At 39.0% G+C, this 19,607-nt stretch overlaps 2 protein-coding genes across 2 annotated transcripts; one reads left to right on the top strand and one right to left on the bottom strand.

The window, feature by feature from the left end:
* Window positions 1-5,927: 5,927 nt before the first annotated feature.
* LOC137825169 (uncharacterized) lies at window positions 5,928-6,386 on the bottom strand. Its single transcript, XM_068630843.1, has one exon. It carries the CDS (start codon window positions 6,384-6,386, stop codon window positions 5,928-5,930), a length of 459 nt encoding a protein of 152 aa, XP_068486944.1.
* Window positions 6,387-10,880: 4,494 nt separating this feature from the next.
* On the top strand, window positions 10,881-15,723 carry LOC137825907 (protein SIEVE ELEMENT OCCLUSION B-like). The gene is made up of 7 exons (XM_068631711.1): window positions 10,881-11,422; window positions 11,807-11,911; window positions 12,449-12,897; window positions 13,112-13,218; window positions 13,546-13,688; window positions 13,788-14,279; window positions 14,784-15,723. Exons 1-7 carry the CDS (start codon window positions 11,210-11,212, stop codon window positions 15,456-15,458), a joined length of 2,184 nt encoding a protein of 727 aa, XP_068487812.1. The 5' UTR covers window positions 10,881-11,209; the 3' UTR covers window positions 15,459-15,723.
* Window positions 15,724-19,607: the final 3,884 nt, after the last annotated feature.

Genomic DNA, 19,607 nt, shown 5'->3' with positions numbered 1-19,607 from the left:
TCGCGCCAACAAAGGAGAGCCTTTCTTCTTCCTTTACTTCACCGTTTTTAAACGGATTAAGCTTCGCCTCGCACTCACGGGCTTCGAGAGGGAACTGCTAACAGAGATTAACGTGGCCCCTGCCCAGCTGCATCCCAACAGCTGGGCCTTCATGAGGGCATTCGTCATCCTGTGTAATCACTTTGGGCACCCTCCCTCTGTCGACGTCTTCCTCCACTTCCTCGAGGCTAAGAGTCCCGAGAAGAACCTCTGGGTGAGTTTCAGTGGAATGGCGGGGAGAGTCCTCCTCACACACTTCCACCAATCCTATAAGGGCTTCAAAGGGAAGATCTTTAGGGTGTGCTGCACCGACCATGACCCCACCCTACTTGATGGGTTTCCCCTTTACTGGGTGGGGCAGCTGAAGCTCAAGAAGCCTAAGACCCTCGAGGAACTGGCCCCTCCCGATAGCGAACTATGTCAGGTCCTTGCGAGCATAGGAACACTGCTCAACTGATCAAGCACGAGTTCAGCTCCTTGCCCCTCAAAGGCTATATTGGTTTGTTTCTACTTCTTCTCCAAGTTACTGCGCTTATCTTTATGATTTTGTATTCTTGACTCTTGTGTTTTCTAGTTGATGGCTGCATATTGTTATCTTCTTTCTCATGTTTCTTGTCTTGGTGCATGCATGGTGCTTACTGAGGAGAAAAGGGTTAGGCTGGCTAATGCGATTGCCCTCCGTCAAGGGGCACTTGGTGGTGTGGGTGCCTCAGCCCCCTCTGCTCCCATTCGTGAAACCGCCATGACCCAAGAGTTGAGCAGCCTGAGCCAATTAGAAAAAGATACCAAGAGACAACTCTTCGACAAGGGTCAGGAGGCTGTCCAGCTGCAGGCAAAGATCTTGCCCCTTCACACCAGGGTGATCGAGCTAGAGGAACAGGCGGAGGAAACTAAGGCCAAGATGGCTAAGCTTGAAGAGAGGGCCACCAACCAAGAAGTGCAACTTGGCCGGGTGGAGGGTGAACTTGTCCAACAGGCTGAAACCTTCAAGAAAACCGAGGCAGAGCTCATCGAAGAAGCCGCTGATGCCTGCGTGCATCCTGAGATGGACACCCCACCCATCGCGACGTCAAACCAGGTTGTAGATGGGCAGCTTGTGCCTAGGGCCCCTCCTTCTAAATTTGCAAACTTTCGCCTGTTGATGCACAATCTATACTTTCATATTTATGAATGCTTGTTTGCCTTTAACTGCTTTCTTGATCTTGGTTTGTTAACTGCTATGTCTTTATCTTACTTTAGTTTGCCTCTTCGTCTTGATCGCTAACTGTCGTGCCTCACACTAACCTCTGCTAACAACGCTTCTGACGATCTTCCATACTTTAGATAGCGCGCTTATCCACTACCCGCTCTACCTTACTCTCTTCATTGTGCTCTAGGTAGCGGCGGCGTGCACACAAACCTTTAACTGACCTCACCTCCGTAACACAAAGGAGAGAGAACCTTTGATAGTCACTCTTCGAACCTGCTTCATAAAACAGGAAAAGAGAGACCCACTAACTGACTTTGCTCCTACTTCAATAAGTAAGGAGATGCTTTCTTGATGCCGCTGGTGAACCGTGTTGTCCTTGTCTTGGCGTTCTCACTCAAGAGGGAGGTGCACTCCGCGCTATCCCGCTTCGAGTCTTCTAACCCAAGGAGAAATTCGTATCTGTCCCCAGTCTGACCACAATGGGTTTGGGGAGAGTTCACCCGCCGGACCATACTGTCTCCACTACGACGCTCTCACTAGAGAGAGAGAGGCGTTCTCTGCGAACCGTCCTGCCCAGTCTCAAGACTTCTACCCCAAGGAGAAACTCATGCCTTTCTCGCCCTAGCGTTCTCACTCAAAGGTGGAGGCGTTCTCTGTGAATAGTGTTGTCTTCCCTTGAGGCTTCTAACCCAGGCGGAAAGGTTCATAGCTGACCTCGCCCTTACCTCAACGTGGCAGATGAGGATTTTGACTGGCAAACCGTACTTCTTACCCCTGGAGTTCTCACTCAAAGGGGGAGACGTTCTTTACGAATCGTTCTGCCAACCCTTGAGACCTCTAACCCATGGGGAAGGTTCTGAAATGATCTCATCCTTGTTGTATAAAGTCAAGGGGGAGGTTTTACTGGGAAACTGCATTGTTTAGCCTGGGTACCAACTTGTGCACCTAATCTCTGGGGTCATCCGTCCGAGGAGGGCCCTATCTGTTCATGTGCCATGCATGCAGCCTACCCTTGGAACGTAACCCTCACGGACATTAGCAGTTCCAGTGGTTCTTTACTTGTGCTATGCCTGAACGCGCTATGCACACCACACGCATGGATCCCTCGTGATCTAGGCTTCTCCCTATTGATAACTGGTGTATTGTATGGGATCCACCTCTCGTGGACCAGCTCTGCTGTTTGAGTCACCGATGCCCGACGTCACATCGCCCTCACTCTGTTACCGAGGACACATCAGCACATCCTGGTGATCGACGTCTGGCCACTCTTCGACACCTTGGCTTGCGTCACTCGTGAAACACTGGCCCATGCCGCTCGTGGAACTCAGCTTACGTGGCCCACCATTACTAGAAAGCTTAAGGCCGGAGTTTGATAAGCAGATCGATAGGGAGTTTGAAAAGCAATTGGTGGGTTTAGGTGATGCACTCCACGCTTTTAATTGTGATGGAAGTGTGGAGAATTAGCGAAAAACTTTGGTAATGGAGGAAAATCGTGAGGTATTGGTGATGTTAGATTTCAGTGATGATGAATGCGTTGAAGAGGAAGGAGGTGAGGCCAACCTTCCAAGGGCCCACTAGGCCTTCTAAGCTTGCAAGTAAGAGGAGATTTGGGAGAGAATGATTCTTGATTCATAATTCTTCATTAACTTTATGTCAAAATTTGAATACAAAGAGTTTATGAAGGGTGTTTATAGATGGAAAGGATGAGGTAGCTTGCTCCTTAAGCTACCTTAACCCTAGTTAAGCAAGCTTAACTAGGGTGAGGTTTGGTTGGCTTAAGGAGAGGAGTATATGCCCTCTTAAGATGCTCTAGAGATCTTTGTTTGCGTGACAGGTGAGGATCTTCTAGAGTGTCTTTGATTCATCTACAAAATACTCTTAAAAGTATCTAAAAATAGAAATCATATACAAGCGTAATCTACTTATTTATACAAATAGTTCTTTTGTCTTTCTTGTTGTGTATGGTGGCTTGGATGGTCCGCCATCAAGCTGCCCCCCTTGAAAAGGATTTGTCCTCACATCCGGTTGAGAATGACACCTTATGTGAAGAAGATGTTTTTATGTTCATCCGGGCTCATGAATCCACATCAAAAGAACAAAAAAGAATTAGGCACAGAAAAAGAAGTGGCGCCAAAGGTAGTGCATGTGTTGTGAGAATTAGATCTGGAAGAAACAAAAAAAGGATGAAAAGAAAAGGTACCTGGAAGTGCCGATGAAGTAATAAGACACAAAGGTTTTGATGAAAACCATTCGACCTCGAAACTTTCAGCTAAGAAGATAGACAAAGATCAAGACTTACTAAAGAGATTGTAAAGTCTTTTTCTTCTTCTTAGCCTTGTAAAAATTGTATAGAGTAGTTAGGAAGTTTTGGACCTTGTATTTTGGCCAAAATAGAGAAGGATGTAAATAGAAAAGAAAGTAAAATGAAAAATAGTAAAACAAAAGGATGTGGAAATAGAATTGTAAGAAAGGAAGGCATGAGACTGCACATGACGCCGATTCATATTAGAGGTGCACTTATTTGGAATAATTAGCACTGATTTGTGTAATGTTAGTGCAGATCTTTTATTAAAAAATAAATTTGATTAGTGGGTGGATTTGTTGGAGAATCTGATTTGAAACAATCCATCATATGGACTTGTGATACATTGGTGAATTTTGTTGATAGTGTGTGATACGACGTGATTTTTTTTTCTTTGGTGCCATCGTGAATCAGTGTACGTGGGGTGCACAAAAAGATGAATTAAAATTTCTGCTGCAGAGGAGTAATTGGGCGCAACTATTTTGGACAAGCTGCATATGGGTCTATGCACCATTAAAAAAATTTGAGTGAATTATGGGGCAACAACAAGAATAGATGCTGGATCAGAGTTTAATGTGATAGAAGAATTTTAATTGGCTGCAGTTACCAAATTGGGCCACGCTCAATTGGGCCATAAATTTTGTTTTGGTTTTCTTTGCACCATTGTTTTTTATTTTTACCTTTTGTAATTCAATTCTATTCGGTTTGATCTTTAGAGATACATTTTAGTAAAGGTTGAGTGTACTCTCGGCGGTATAGGTCATGATCAATGAGAACGAATCGTGTGGTTTGCTGTCTGAAGGTTTTTTCTTCTTGTGTTTCCACACTCGCCTTTCTCTAGGAAGTGTTGGATGGGTTTCATGCATGTTTCTTCCTCAGTAATAGCCATGCACTCACCCATGCACTCACCCGTGCTGACACTTTGATTTTTGAGGATGACATAGATCACCAAATGGTGAAACCCTTTTTTTTAGTTGTAACCAACCTGGAAAGCATGTCGGCTCTAACGTTGTGTTCGTGTTGGATGTGCCCAGTTTGAACATTCTTGAACTTGAAGATAAGATTCCGAACAAGGTGATAATAATTTTGGAATAAAGATTCTTTGACCTTGAACTTTCTGATTACTTGACTGACTACCATTTGGGAGTCATTTTTACAAAGCACCTGTCGAGCTTCCATGTCATGTGTCATTGTCAATCCAGCTAGAATGGCCTCGTAGTCTACCGAGTTATTTGAAGTTTTAAAATCAAACTTCAAAGATTGTTCTAGGAGGATCTCACCCGAACCTTCGAGGATTACTCCTTCCCCACACGATTTGTCATTAGATGAATTGTCCACATGTAGTAACCATTGAAGATTTTCATCTTTAATCGATTTAGGGTTGAGTTCGGCCATAAAGTTAGGTAACTTTTGAAACTTGATTGCCACCCTCGGTTGATACTGGATTTCAAATTCAGATAATTCAAATGCCTACCCGATCATTCGTCCGGCTAAGTCTGGTTTAGCTAGGATCTTCATGATGGGATAGTCAGTCTTGACAATAATGTGATGGTTCTCGAAGGACATTCTCATCTGTCGGGTAGTTATAACAAATGACAAGGCCACCTTTTCAATCATCTAGTACCTGACCCCGACATCATGTAGCACTCAACTGATGAAGTAGATGGGTAGCTCTTCTCTCGCTACCTCTTGTACTAAAGTTGCACTGATAGCCTTTTTGGAGACCGACAAATATACTGTTATTGGTCGTTGTGTGTCTGGTTTATGTATGATCGAAGGTGCTGCCAAAAAGGCTTTAAGGTGAAGGAATATGTCTTCACACTCAAGTTTCTAGTTGAACTTCGCTGCTTTTCGTAAGAGTTGGACTATTGGCTTTGTTTTTTTTGCCAACTTGGGCACAAACCTTGATAAGGCCATTAACGACTGATCAACTTTTGAATCTCCTTTATATTTTCAGGGCTTTGCATTTCAGTGATAACCCTACATTTCTCTAGATTCGCTTCAATTTCACGATGGGTGAGAATGAAGCCTAAGCATTTTCCACCTTCTACTCCGAACACGCACTTCTCGGGATTCAGTCGTATACCATGATCTGTAAGGGCCTTGAAAACTTCCTTGAGATCTTGAATGTGCTGAATGCACGAGTCAAACTTTACGACTATGTCATCGATATAAACCTCCATGCTTCGGTCGAGCATTCCCTTTAAAATTTGATCCATTAGTCATTGGAAGGTTGCTTCGGTGTTTTTTAGGCCAAATGGCATGACTTCATAGTAGAAATTATCACAATTAGTCAGGAAGGAATTATTTCCCTTGTTTCTTGGATGCATTTGGATTTAATTATATCCGGATATACACCTAAGAAACTTAAGATAAGGTGATCGACTGCCCCATCAACTAGGCGATCGATGCTCGAAAAGGGTAAGGATCCTTCGGAAACGCCTTGTTGCAGTCGGTATTGTCCGTGCACATCTTCCATTTACCGTTGGGTTTTTTCACCATTACCACATTTTCCCGCCAGGTTGTATATTGTGGCTTTATGATGAAATCGACTTTCACAAGCTTGTCGATTTCATTTCGTAAGGCGTTGTGCTTCTCTTCACCCATTTTTCTTTTCTTTTGGGCGATAAACTGTGTCTCTTTATTCATTGAGAGACGATGTGTAATTATATCGGGACTTACCTCTGGGATGTCGGAGGCGATCCAGGAAAATAAATCAGCAGTTTCGATAAGTGTTTGACTCACCATTGTGTTGTCAGCCGACGTTAATGATGTTCCCATGTGCATTGAATGAACATCATTTTGGACAGGTATTCGGTGGAGGACTTCACTCGGCTCGATACAAGCATCATTCATTTAGGGATCCAGATCTACTAGAGCAACCATGTGCTTCTTTCAAGGAGTTCTTAGTTCTCGGGACCGAAATCAGCTGGGCCCTAAAGACCTTTGCGATTGTTCTCTTCTGCAATCGTAGGACTGTCCCCGTGGTGACTTTTTGTTGCTAGGTTGGTTCGACCTCTAAGCTAGAAACATATCACTCTTGTGTTACCTTTTGTTCCAGATGCACTGTGACTATATCGCCCGAAGTAGATGGAAACTTCATGGCGAGATGTGGAGTTGAAACTATTGCTCCAAGACGATTTATGGAAGACTGCCTGAGCAGAATATTGTATGAAGTGTTGGCATTGACAAGTAGATACCTTATTTTAATGGTTTTGCAAAGGTACTTATGTTAGAATGTATGACTTTAAACTAGAGGGGGGGGGGGGGGTTGAATGGTTTAAAGATGTTTTTGAAAACTTTTAAGCCTTGAATGAAATTACTTCGAGAATATCTTGATTAAGAAATCAGTTTTTCAAAACACAAAGCAAAAAGCACAACACCAGAAAAACAATTGGTTATTTCGCATAAAGAATTGGTTATTTATACCAGTTTACAAATATAAAAACTGAATTTAAAGAGTTAAGGGATAGAGAAAATGCACACAGAGATTTATAATGGTTCACTCTAAACCCAGAGCTACATCCAGTCTTCTCAGAAACCACTAAGGAATTCCACTAAGCAATCAAACCTAAATCACTTACACCACAAGCAAAGAAGTGACCTTGATCCCCTCAAGACACACATTTCTCTTGGTCAACACACCAACACTAAGAATGCTGATCTTGATCCCTTCAAGAACATACAACACTTCTCAGCAAACACACAAGGTTTCTTTCAACAGATACAAGGATTACACTTGTTTACAGAACAAATCTGAAATCAAAACAAGCAGAAAATCCTAGCTCATACTCTTTGATCAATCTCAATCTCTAAGCAATCTCAACTTTTCAAAAACTCAAAATCAGTGAAAAACTCAAATCTGTTTTTCTGTATATAATCAAAGTTGTTGTTTGTTATCAAATCTTAACAAACTATTAATTGCATTTAAAGATTGGTCAAAGCATTAAAAACTGGAGCGTAAACAGTTAGAAAATCATTTAATGCTCAGTCAAAGCACAAACCATTTTTCTGTTATGGTACCAAAACAAACAATCGGTTGTTTCCTCGAATCAATCAGTTGTTTTGGTTTTGACAGCTCAACCATTTGAAAAACAGTTTTCAACCTTTTCTAAAAACACCTAAGTATAAAACAATCGGTTGTTTCGACAAAACAACAGGTTGTTTTTCACTTACCTTGAAAAACACTTTTCTTTTAAAGGATTGAGAGTGCTTATGCTTTGGATTCAATCAAGAGTGGATTACATATTAAATCTACCCCAGATCCTATCTAAAAGGACAGCTCAGCAACAGCAAGCACAGCCAGCCTTCATCATCCTTCAAAGGGTTGGGATTCTTCAAAGCTTGAACAGCACTTAGTTCAACAACTTACCCTCACCAAAAGTGCTATATAAGTCAGTATAGCCTCGCGTATCTACTCGTTCACCAGAAAAAACCTATTATCTGGTCGTCATATGGTTGGATTTCTATTTTTGGGATCCTCATTCTTTTGATGGTTTTCCAATACAAAATGTCAGTCGAACTCCCTTGGTCCACTGAGGTCTTGGTGATGGTGAAGTTGTTGATTTCGAAGGTGATGACAATGGGATGGTCCTAGGTTGGGTCGATAGTTGTGAAGTAGTCATCAGTAAAGAGCATTGAGGGTATTCTCGGTCGATCTTTGATTGTGGTCCAGTGCACTGATTGAATAGCCCACATATGCTTCTTCCGAGCAGATCTCGAACACCCTCCACATGAAAATCCTTTAGCAATTGTGTTAATCACCTCACGACTACTTCTTCGCGAAGGCTTGACCCTCTTAGGGATTGTGCTCCTTTGTTGTTTTTTTGTTGGGCGTCAGTCATCATTGTGATGACACCGAGAGTAAGATTCCCTCCGTTCATCCTTTCGAGGGTATTTCTCCCTCTTGGGGTATCTATGAAAATTCTTGTTCGTACCTTGGATGATTTTGCGCAAATGGTCAACTTGAATGAGCTCTTCAATCTTGTCTTTTAATGCCGGACATTCTTCGGTTGTGTGACCAAAGTTGCAGTAGTACGGGCATTGCCTAAACGTATAAGCACCCTTTGGGCTTTGTAACTTTCTGAATGTCGGGATGAGATCGACATTCAATGCTTCATCCATGATTTCCCTCCTATCAACATTCAAAGGGGTATAGGTGTGAAACCGAGGGTCTCGATTTTTTTTGTACCCAGCGGATTGTTTGACGTTTATCTGCCACTTCGATCCTCTATTTTCCTTTATCTCCATCATTATTTGTTAAGACATTATTGCAATAATCATGCAATTCTTCTAGTTGAATGAACTTATCTGCCCACTACCTAAGTTTGTCTAAGTTTTTTGTTGGTTTCTTATATAGTCTATCAGTAAACGACCTGATCGTAGTACAATGACCAATTGATGCATGGCCACCTCTGGCCTGAGGTCAGCTCTGGGTTAACAAGTGCTATTAACGTAAGATGATGTAGGTGACTTGTTGGAAATGTTACCTGAGTGTCGAATTTGGATAATAAAGTTTTGAAGCTATCCACTGAGTCAGGTGGAATGAAAGTCTCGTGAACCAATTGAGTGTCGCTCCTTTGAGCGAGGTGGAAACACTCGACACCACACTGATTTATCTCATGTGTAGAGGCTCGTTTGTGTTTTATACACATGAATGTGCTAGTCCGGATCCGTGGTATCGTCATACCGATCGACATTCAATCCCTTCCAATTGGGATGGAGTTGTGCTTCCATGATTTCATCTATGAAGGGATGTCCCTTGGGATAGTTTTCTATGATGTACGCTCTGTATGTGATCGGAAGACTGATAAGTCTGAGTTCGGGCTGTACTCGTTCTCTCTTGGTTTTGTGTGTGCTCGCTTCTCGAAGGAGAAGGTTGCTTTCGTTGTCTACGCCCGGTTGTGTGCGTAGGATCGACTAGTTGCGACCTCATCTCTTCATTTTTTCTCTTTGAGGATTTGCATCTCCTTTTCATTCTTCTAGCGAACGGTTGCCTACTCTATCCTCTTTTGGCACATTTCTTCCATCTCTTTCTATAGAGCTAGGAACATAGTGATCTGATCCGCTACTAGCATCATGTTGTTCATCATTTGTCTTGTCGAAACCATTGTTGCTTTCTTTGACTCTATCTCAGCCCCACGGTGGGTGCCAATTCTACTTGTATAGACAAAGTGGGCCTATATAGTACCTGAGATTGGTGATAACAATTGTTGTTGGTGTCGGTCGTTCTCCTAATGGTTGTGTCTTTGGTCGCACTCCCTTGCACTTTAGTTCTTGCACTCCTTTAGACTCCAATCCTTCAACTCTTTAGCTCCTTAGCACTCGGTCGGGATAAACTTGCAGAAGATTCTCTGATGATCAAGTAACTACTTTGTCTTGAGAGTGTATGATGTAAAAATGATAAAAATGTACCTTACTCCTTTGTAGAAGGCTTATTCATAGTGTTTGGTAATTGGCTATTTGGTTGATTGGCCATATCTGGCGCATATCATTAGTGAATCAGTGTTAGTTGATTTTTCGAGATGTTGCCCTGATTTGTAGGAAGACATATCTGGAGCATATCTTCAATAAATCAGTGTTAGCTGATTTTTCGGGATGTCACCCCGATTTGTAGGAAGACATATCTAGAGCATATCATCAATAAATCAGTGTTAGCTGATTTCTCAGAGTGTTACCTGAATTTGGTGGGTATGACCTGGATTTATAGGATGTTTCCTTACTTATCATTTATTGTCAATTTGTTCTTTGACGTTGTTGATCACCTAGTTGATCGGTCAATGAGTTTAAGGGACATGACTCATTCGACCCTGACCAGTACAATCACTAATCTATCCGCCAAAGTAAAGAGAGATAATTCATGTTGCCTAAGATTTAACAGAGTATATTTAACGCAGTTATTATCTAATTGTTGTGGGTTAATTTCATACTGTATTATTAGGAGAAAGGCATCAGATTTTTCCGTTCTCGTTTCTACCATCGGATTGTGGCATAAAATATTCTGAACTGAGTTGCAAGGAAATATGGAAAAAAGCAAGGAAGAATTCCATACCAACGGCCTTCGACACGTTTTCTACCTACCACCATGCATGGTTAGAATATGGTTGCTTCTCTTTGAGTCAACATTGACGCTTAATCAGAGGCAAAATTAACCCCAAGATGTGACAAAGATGCCAAAGATCTAAATCTAGTCCATCTACTTACCCCGATTACTTGCACTATAGTTTGGGGATCTACTTATCATATATTTGGTGTACATCATTATTCTTTCTCTACTTTACACATTTACACTTATCTCGAAGCCTTCATCAATGACTTTATACAATTCAGAGTGACGGCGAGGTTTCTTTCATTGCCTAAAACAGTTAAAAAGTTTAGATGCGACAGCTTTGTGTTGTCTTGTCACTGCAGAGGTTATCACATACTAAAGTGAAGTGGTAGGGACAGCGGAGAAGGGACAAAAGAAGCTTAAGGCTTTCTAGCTTGCTTCCTCGCTCCTAACGTCCCAAGAACTTAATTATGCGGAAAGAAAGGAAGTTGATTCAGGCGGGGTTATTCCTTTCGATGTATTATATGTAGGCCTATCACTTGCACTTGAAACGCAACTACCCAAGCCTTATTATCTCTCCTTCGCCTCAAACCTAGAGTTCTTCATCTGCATTTTGTTTTGTGTACCCACAATGAACAGCATTGGCAAGTTGGGTGCTATGCAACAACTGATAAATGGTGGAAGAATGATGCCTGCAGCCGCAATATCTGATGACAGCGTTTTGGTGAAGAAAGTATTGACAGAGCATAATCCTGAAGGGATTGAATATGATGTCAGGCCCCTTCTGCGTATAGTTGAGGATGTTCTAATATGTTCCACCTTGACTTCTGAAGGTCCTACAACGGTATGATACTAATCAAATAAAAGGTTGATTATCTAAGTGCCAAGCAAATTTTTAATGGACTGAAATCAGCTGTCATGTTTCCAGTTAACTTTCTGCTCCCTCGACGAAAAATAAAAGTTCAATATGTTTTTATAGCCTTTATGTTTTGGAGTGAATTCAATTTGGGTTCTTCAAAGTGTAAAAAAAAACATTCAGAGTCTCGTTGCTTACGGACTAAAATGTATTATATAAATTTGAGAGAACAAAACTAAATTTATCAGATATTTTAGGGACTAAAAACATTATTAAACCATTGAAAAAAGACATGCACATGGTTTTAATTAGTACGTCGTTTTGTGTGAGATTTTCCTTTTTCTGATTAACCTGTACTGTGCAATCTTTCAGGGTGCCCTTGCACGTGTTGATAATGTGGAGGACAAAAGCTACCATCCTGGGCAAACAAACATGCTAGAGGCTCTATCTGCTAAGATTGATAGGATTTCCTGTGAGGTGATATCCTAAACATTATGTGCAATCACTGAAAAATGTTAAACACGACTATCGCAAGAGTTTGAGCTACTAACTGATATTCTGTTTTTAATTTGTAAAACGGATATATACTAGTAAACACTTGAAACCTTATTTTCATCATGATTGGCTCATGCTGTCATAGCCGGAACATGGCTACATGCATAATTTTCATAATGGTTTAATTATGTTTTCGGTCTCTGAAATTTGGGGTAAATCCGTTTTCAGACCCTAAAAAAGCTTCATTCTAATCCCAAATTTAGTAAAAATATGGTTTTAGTCTCTACAAAATAAATTTGAAGGACTAAAAAAGAGTTTTAGAAAACTCGTTTTACTCCCTCTAATTTAATGTTTTTAAGACTAAAGTCATAATTTTTGAATTTTGAGGGACCAAAATAACTTCCTGTTAATTTGAGTGAATTAAAATAAAAATCACTCTATATTTAAAGAGACTGACATAATGAAGTCTTTCCATCAATGGAACAACTTAACAATATCAAAACCAACATGAAATTTCAGATTCCCTACAAGACTCTCTGTGGTGTAGATGTACACTCCACTACAGTTGCCATCTTTGACATGCTTACAATCTTCAAGTGGGATGTGAAAATAGTGCTGGCCTTAGCTGCTTTCGCTCTAACGTATGGTGAATTTTGGCTGCTGGCCCAAATCCATGATAAAAACCAGCTTGCCAAATCAATGGCAATTCTGAAGCAACTACCTAGTATCATGGCGCGTGCAAGCTCGCTGAAACCACGGTTTGATACCCTTAATGATCTAGTTAGCATCATAGTTGAGGTGACCAAGCGTGTCATAGAGTTCCATGATCTGCGATCTCAATATATTACGCAAGATATATCAGCCTACACCACTGCCTACAACTATATCCCAGTTGCTTCTTACTGGACCGTTAGAAGTATTGTGGCTTGTGCAGCTCAGATTACTAGCCTCACTACCCTAAGCTATGAGTATGTGTTTTCCAATCATTTTCAAGTTTTTCATGCTTGTTAGAACATCCATGGTCAGCATTTTGAATTCTCTTTATAAATGAATACACCTAAGCGCATGAAAATGGTCATATGTATGAAGAAGTTCTATCTCCAACACCGGGTGTTAACTACCTATGAAAGAGTTTTTAAATATCACAGACACATAAATAATATGTCAAAAACACTGTTTCAGGATATTCGCATCCACTGATGCTTGGGAGCTATCTACTTTGATTTTCAAGCTCAGAAACATAAATGACCATCTCAGGCAGCTGCTAAATAGTTGCCACGAACATATTGGTAGGCCACTTATAATTCCTCGTCTCTATCTATCCATATTAAATAAAACTGAGATATCAATAGGGAGTGTGGGCTAGTTGGCTTATTTTATACTTTCATTCTTAATTACAGAAGTGTTACATTGACTTTCAAAATTTTGTATAGGAAATAGTGAAAAACCAGAAAACAATAAAAGTTGCTTTTACAGTTTTCTGAGTAAAATTTTATAGATAGGAAACAAAGAAAAAACAGTGTATAACGTCATTGTAATTAATAATAAGATAAAAAAATCTTAAACCAAAAGACCCCTTAGCTATCCGACTAATTTAATATGATCATTCAATGTAGGGAAAAAGATGGATGCTGAAGCTTACCAAATGCTGCGAGATTTGTTTTCAAAACCCCACACTGACAACATGAAGGTTCTCAAAGCTCTGATTTATGCACAGGATGATATTCTACCTCTATATGATGGTGTTACCAAGAAAAGGGTTTGATTTTCTAACACAGTAACTACCTACATATGCATTAGTATTATGTGAAATTGTGTTGGTGATGCTTATATTTGTATAATTAATGGAAACAAACAGGTTAGCCTTGAGCCATTGAGAAGGAAGAATGTGCTGCTTCTATTTTCAGGCATGGAGATCTCCACCGACGAGCTTATGATTCTTGAACAGATCTACAACGAATCGAAGACTCATACATCAAGAATGGAAAGTAGATATGAGTTGGTTTGGATACCAATTGTGGATCCAAACTATGAATGGATAGAACCAAAGAAAAAGCAGTTTGAGAGCCTTCAAGAAAACATGTCATGGTACTCAGTGTATGATCCATCTTTGATAGGCAAGCCAGTCATCTGGTTCATCCAGAGCGAATGGAAATACAAGAATAAGCCAATTCTTGTGGTTTTGGACCCACAAGGGAGAGTTTCTTGCCCCAATGCTATTCACATGATGTGGATTTGGGGAAGTGCTGCCTACCCTTTCACAAGTTCTAGAGAAGAAGTTCTATGGAAGGAAGAGACCTGGAGACTTGAATTGCTAGTAGATGGCATTGATCAAGATATTTTGAACTGGGTAAGCACTCTGACAATCAAAACACTTATTCTCCTTTTAAAGAGTGATCAAGCTATGTTTTTTTCACTATATACAGAATTCAGCCCATTCCATAGGAAGGCCATGAAAAGCTTAACACCACAGCGCCAATCCAAAAGCATAATGTTGCCATCTCCATAATTAAATAGTACAGGACTAAATGAGCCAATTAAGTTTAACTGGAAAAATGTCAAGTATGGCCACTAATTCACGTGGAGCAATGAAATGTTACTATGTGTAGTTGTGACTGCACACTGCAGTCTTTGTTGGTAGCTTAACAAAATCAACATGGATTGATATATGTTTTCTAGAATAAATATTAGCAATGCACTTGCTCTCTTTTCTAGAACACTATTATTAACTAAATTTATGTGTGTAGTCAACTACATAAAATGGTTCTCGCTCTATTTAACGAGTTTAGAGAATAATGTAGAATGCGTTACTAACCTTCAGAAAAATAACAAATGCCAATTTCTGATTGCACAGATTAAGGATGGCAAATACATTTTCTTGTTTGGGGGGGATGATCCTGAATGGGTAAGAAGATTTGTGAAGGAAGGCCGCAGGGTTGCAATGGCTACTCAAATACCCTTGGAGATGGTATATGTTGGGAAAAGCAACAAAAGGGAGCAAGTGCAGAAAATCATCGACACAATAATTCGTGATAAACTCAACACTCAATACTGGTCAGAGCAGAGCATGATATGGTTCTTTTGGACCCGTCTTCAGAGTATGCTCTTCTCCAAACTTCAACTGAAGCAATCCGATGACGACGACCATGTGATGCAAGAAATCAAGAAGCTTCTCAGCTATGACAAACAGGGTGGATGGATTGTTCTGGCAAGAGGGTCTCACATTGTGGTCAATGGGCATGCCACAACCGGGTTCCAAACCTTGGTGGAGTATGATGCCGTGTGGAAAGATCATGCTGACAGGGAAGGGTTTGAATCAGCTTTTAAGAATCACTATGACAAGGTTCATTCGGTTGTTAGTCCTTGCAGCAGATTTGAATTTTCTCATGCAATGGGGAGAATCCCAGAGAGGCTCACATGCCCTGAGTGTCGGCGCAACATGCACGTGCTCACCACCTTCCAGTGCTGCCACGATGAAAAAATTGATGAGGACTTTTTTGTCAGCACTGTTACTCCTCCCACCAATTGATCAATCATTGTTCATCCACTATTGCTGCCTGTGTTTCTCTGAAATTTCAACCACGTGTCTATGTGTTTACTACATCTGTTTGTTCTTTTTATCACAAATTAATGTAATAAAGTGAGTTGTCAGGTTTGGTCTCCCCACTCACTCATGAGTAAATTATTATGATATGTCATAAGCTTGTTCTTATGCATAAACTAAGTACTTTGTATGATCAATAAAGTTACAGTTTTATTAACTTCTTATAAAACAATCTTCATCATGTTTTTGTTTTAAGAAAATGTTGTAAAGGGGAGATTATTAGGACATAAAATGTTCTCAATATCTATACAATAACTAAAAAAATATTTAATATTTTCGGAATTTTGTTATTTTTTTTCAGCATATTTTTATTTTCTTTTTTATAGGTTTTGGTTATTTTAAGTAGAGATGATCAAAATATAATTGGTATGATTGATATTAATAAAATGTTTTTCTATTTTTTTACATAGTTCAAGTCTAAGTAATTAGTCTTACTCATATTTACTCATATTTAAAAGGAATGTAACTTCTCTTAAACGCAGATCATATGACCTATTAATCATTAATAAAGAAATTCAAAACAACTACCAACTAAAAATAAGCAAATATCTACCAACTAAAAATAAGCAAATATCTACTTGTGGTACTTGAAATTAGTTGAGAAAAATTCAAATTTTAAAAAATATTAGTTAATATTAAGAGTATAACAAACAACTAACTACTCTTTATAAAATACATCTTTCATTATGAACAAAAAAATTTTAACTTAAATGATTTGGATTAAAGAATGATGTCCATCATGAGGCCTAATAAAACTTTCCCTACCTTCACGAGATAGCAATATTGCAATTTGTGTTCCTTCGAGCCATGAATAATCAAATCATCAATTAACAAAACCAAAAGAACCTCTTCATTTTACTTCTCCTTCAGCACTTTGCTGAGAAAATTCACCCGTGAAAGGGTTAGAAAATTCCATAAAACCCTAAACCCTATTCTATATCCTCCCTAAACCCTTTTCTAAATCCTCTTCCGATGATTCCACTTCGAAGTGTCCTGACATATGTTGAAGATGGGAAACTTTGATGTGTCAAATCCAAGTGAAGCCTGAAGCTGGGTGATGTTTAGGTTTAGGTTTTGGTTTGGGGTTTAATATCTTTGTAAGATTAGTTTTGAATCTCAAGCAAAGCTCATTTCAATCAGTTTTAAAGATTAAAGTGTTTTTCCATGCAAAGGAAAAAACAACCGATTAAAATGTCGAGATAATCGGTTGTTTGTAACTTAGCTGGCAAAGAAGGTTTTAAAACTGTTTTATAACTGATAAGAGCATTCAATTGGTTAATTCATCGTTTTAACCGATTAAATGTATGTGCTTGTAACAGTTTTTTGAAAATCTGTTTTTAACTGATTTGCTCCAACGTTAGCATTTCAAGTATTATAAATATGTTTTTATTCAAACGTTTAAAGATATATAAAAGACGAGAGATTGATGAAACAGAAACTTTTGATACTCTGAGTTGAGATTGATTTGAGAAATTACCAAAACTGTTTGTGAAAAGGTATTTCATCAAGTTTTAGCAAGATTGCCCTGTGCTTTGCTGTCTTTCAAAGAACTGATCAATAGGGTGTTGGTGTATTGTGTTTTACCAGGTGTTTTCTAATCCTGTTCAAGTTCTTGTAATTGTTCATATAACATTTTGTATAACAGTATAAAATCCTGTAAAGTCAGTGTGATTCTGGCCTGAGGTGGTTGTTGTGTGCAAGGAGGGTGAGTAGGCTTTGTGGGATTCAAAGTCACCTCTTTGTGTGTGGTGTTTGTGTAATCTGTGATTGATTGCATAGTGAAAACTCAATGGTTTGACTGAGGACTGGATGTAGCTCAGTGATTGAGTGAACCGGTATAATCTTTGTGTGTAATTATCACCACCACCATTACAAACAACAAAAAGAAACAAAAGCCAAAACAAAAGAGGTAGAGAGAAAGGACCTCCGTAATTCAGCGAATTCCACCAAAAAAACTCGTTTTTGTTTATGAGTAACAAGAGGGTAAGTCTAGGGAAGAGGGCAAGAACAAAAGTTGTTACTTCTTGCAATTCTCGATTTTTAACATCCTCATTTTCATTGAGGAAATTGGTCTTGCAGCATCTGGTATACCCCTTTTCGAATTATTAGATATGTTAGATATTTATGTTAGATATTTCTACCTATGTAATCTAGCCAATATTTTATGCATGATTTTTCTCTATATAAACATAATCCTATGTGCTCATTAGACACAAGGGATTTATCTAATTTTTTTATTTCCCTTTATTTTAATAAGGCATCTAAAGCTAGGGAAAAATCCTTACCTTCCTAGTGAACCCACTACTCGTCGAAATTTTTCAATGATGTTGCCGCTTTGATACCTTTATTTTCGTTGGTGTTTCACATCGACAAGATTTCCCCGTCGTACTTGTTTTGGATATGGGCTTATCTTGTAAATGGAAGCCCTCTAAGGTGCTTCTCTCTCATCATAGGCTTATCTAAATTGTAGCCTTGCTCTTATACCACTTGATGCAATTCTTCTTGGGTATTGGAATGGAATTAATGGAAGGAAGCATCTAATGGTCATGAAAGTTCTTGGTTTGAGTATGAGGTGCAAGGGCCAAGGAAGAGGTTAGGCCAACTTCCTTGAGTTTGTAAGAATGCAAGAAACACATAGAGAGAGACTTGGATAAATGTGCTGAGAATTTTAGAAACACAATTTCATATATCAATAAAGTCTAAAATTTACATGCGGGTTGTCTCTTACTTATAATCTAAGAGACTCCTAAAAGTGACTACTGAGTTCTCAAAATACTCTCCACTCCTAACATGCCATGTGGCAATCCTATGCATAGAAAACTCTCCTTTCCTAGCTTGCCCTGTGGAAATCTTATTTAGAAGAAGCTTTCCATTCCTAGCTTGTCATGTCGCAATTCTGTTTACAAGAAGCTCGCCATTCATAGCTTGTCGTGTGTCTTGAGTGATTTGGAGAGTCATGGAAGGAGACACCTGGCTTCTTAAAGAGCTTGAAGAGTCAACATGCAAAGGAAGAGACGCCCAAGGTAGTATTGTTTGGAGAGAAAGAGATTCCTATTCAAATGATGGCTTAGAAATACAAAGCCAAAAAATACTATTATATTATTTACATTTTATTCAAAAGCTAAGGCATATTATTTTAGAATTCTTCCAAGTTGAACCTCTGCTCTTACTTGAGAAAAATGGTGGCTTTTGCAAGGATGGTCCTCCATCACCTCTTCTACTATAGTTGTCTAAATTGCTCCCTAAAAAATGTTTATTGTGGGGCCTATTTGATTTGGCACTTCTTCATCTGATAGCTCAGGATAACATGTTATTTCCAATGAATTTCTCAAATGGTATAAGGATCTTGAGATCTCTAGCTCCATTGCTTCTATTTCACACACAGGTACATCTTTTTGCGGCCTCAATCTAATGGAGGACCATCCCAACCACCAAAACAACCACGTTCAGAAGAGTAGAAGTTTTGATTAGAAGTTATTTTTCTAGACAATTCTCCTTTTGCAACCTTGTAAAAAATGTATAGAATGATTAAGATTTTAATTTTAGTCTTTAATTTATGTATAGGATTTTTGAGCCTTGTATTTAGGAAATTTTAATCTAAGATTGTAGGGATTAAGAGAAGCCAAGAGGGATGCCTACATGGCACACACAAGAACCCACATAAGCTTCCTGTTGACCAAGAGGGTTCGATGAATCCAATCTGTCTTAAAGACTTGAAGTTGTGTGTGTGTGTTTGGTTAGGTAGATTTTGATGTATAACTTTTCATTACATTGTGATCCAAGTTACTTGAATAATCTTCTTGAAAAGTTTTTTTTCTTCTAAATTTGTGTATTTTTTAATCAACTGATTAATGTTTTAATTAGTGGAAATTACTTTTATTCAAGTTTGTTGATCATAGTAAGTATTTTTAACAAACTGATTTATCGTATCAACCTCTTAAAAACAATTACGGTTTTTAAGGATTAATTTTTTTTTCTATTTTTCCTTTTTTGTTTAGTGAATCAATTAATTATTTCGATAAAAGAATCAATCTAATATATGTTGATTTCATCTATTAAAAGAAAATATTCAAT

This window comes from Phaseolus vulgaris, chromosome 8 (genome assembly GCF_000499845.2).
Source record: "Phaseolus vulgaris cultivar G19833 chromosome 8, P. vulgaris v2.0, whole genome shotgun sequence".
NCBI classification, from domain to species: domain Eukaryota; kingdom Viridiplantae; phylum Streptophyta; class Magnoliopsida; order Fabales; family Fabaceae; genus Phaseolus; species Phaseolus vulgaris.
The sequence above is the reverse complement of the archived record's forward strand: the minus strand, read 5'-3'. Positions and strand labels throughout refer to the sequence as shown.

What these genes read in the sequence shown, in the direction of transcription:
- LOC137825169 (XM_068630843.1), bottom strand. Translation starts at nt 6,386, where the DNA reads ATGAATGATGCTTGTATCGAGCCGAGTGAAGTCCTCCACCGAATACCT.
- LOC137825907 (XM_068631711.1), top strand. Translation starts at nt 11,210, where the DNA reads ATGAACAGCATTGGCAAGTTGGGTGCTATGCAACAACTGATAAATGGT. An exon ending in CTTCTGAAGGTCCTACAACG is followed by an intron (nt 11,423 to 11,806) that starts GTATGATACTAA and finishes GCAATCTTTCAG; the next exon opens with GGTGCCCTTGCACGTGTTGA. An exon ending in TTGATAGGATTTCCTGTGAG is followed by an intron (nt 11,912 to 12,448) that starts GTGATATCCTAA and finishes ATGAAATTTCAG; the next exon opens with ATTCCCTACAAGACTCTCTG.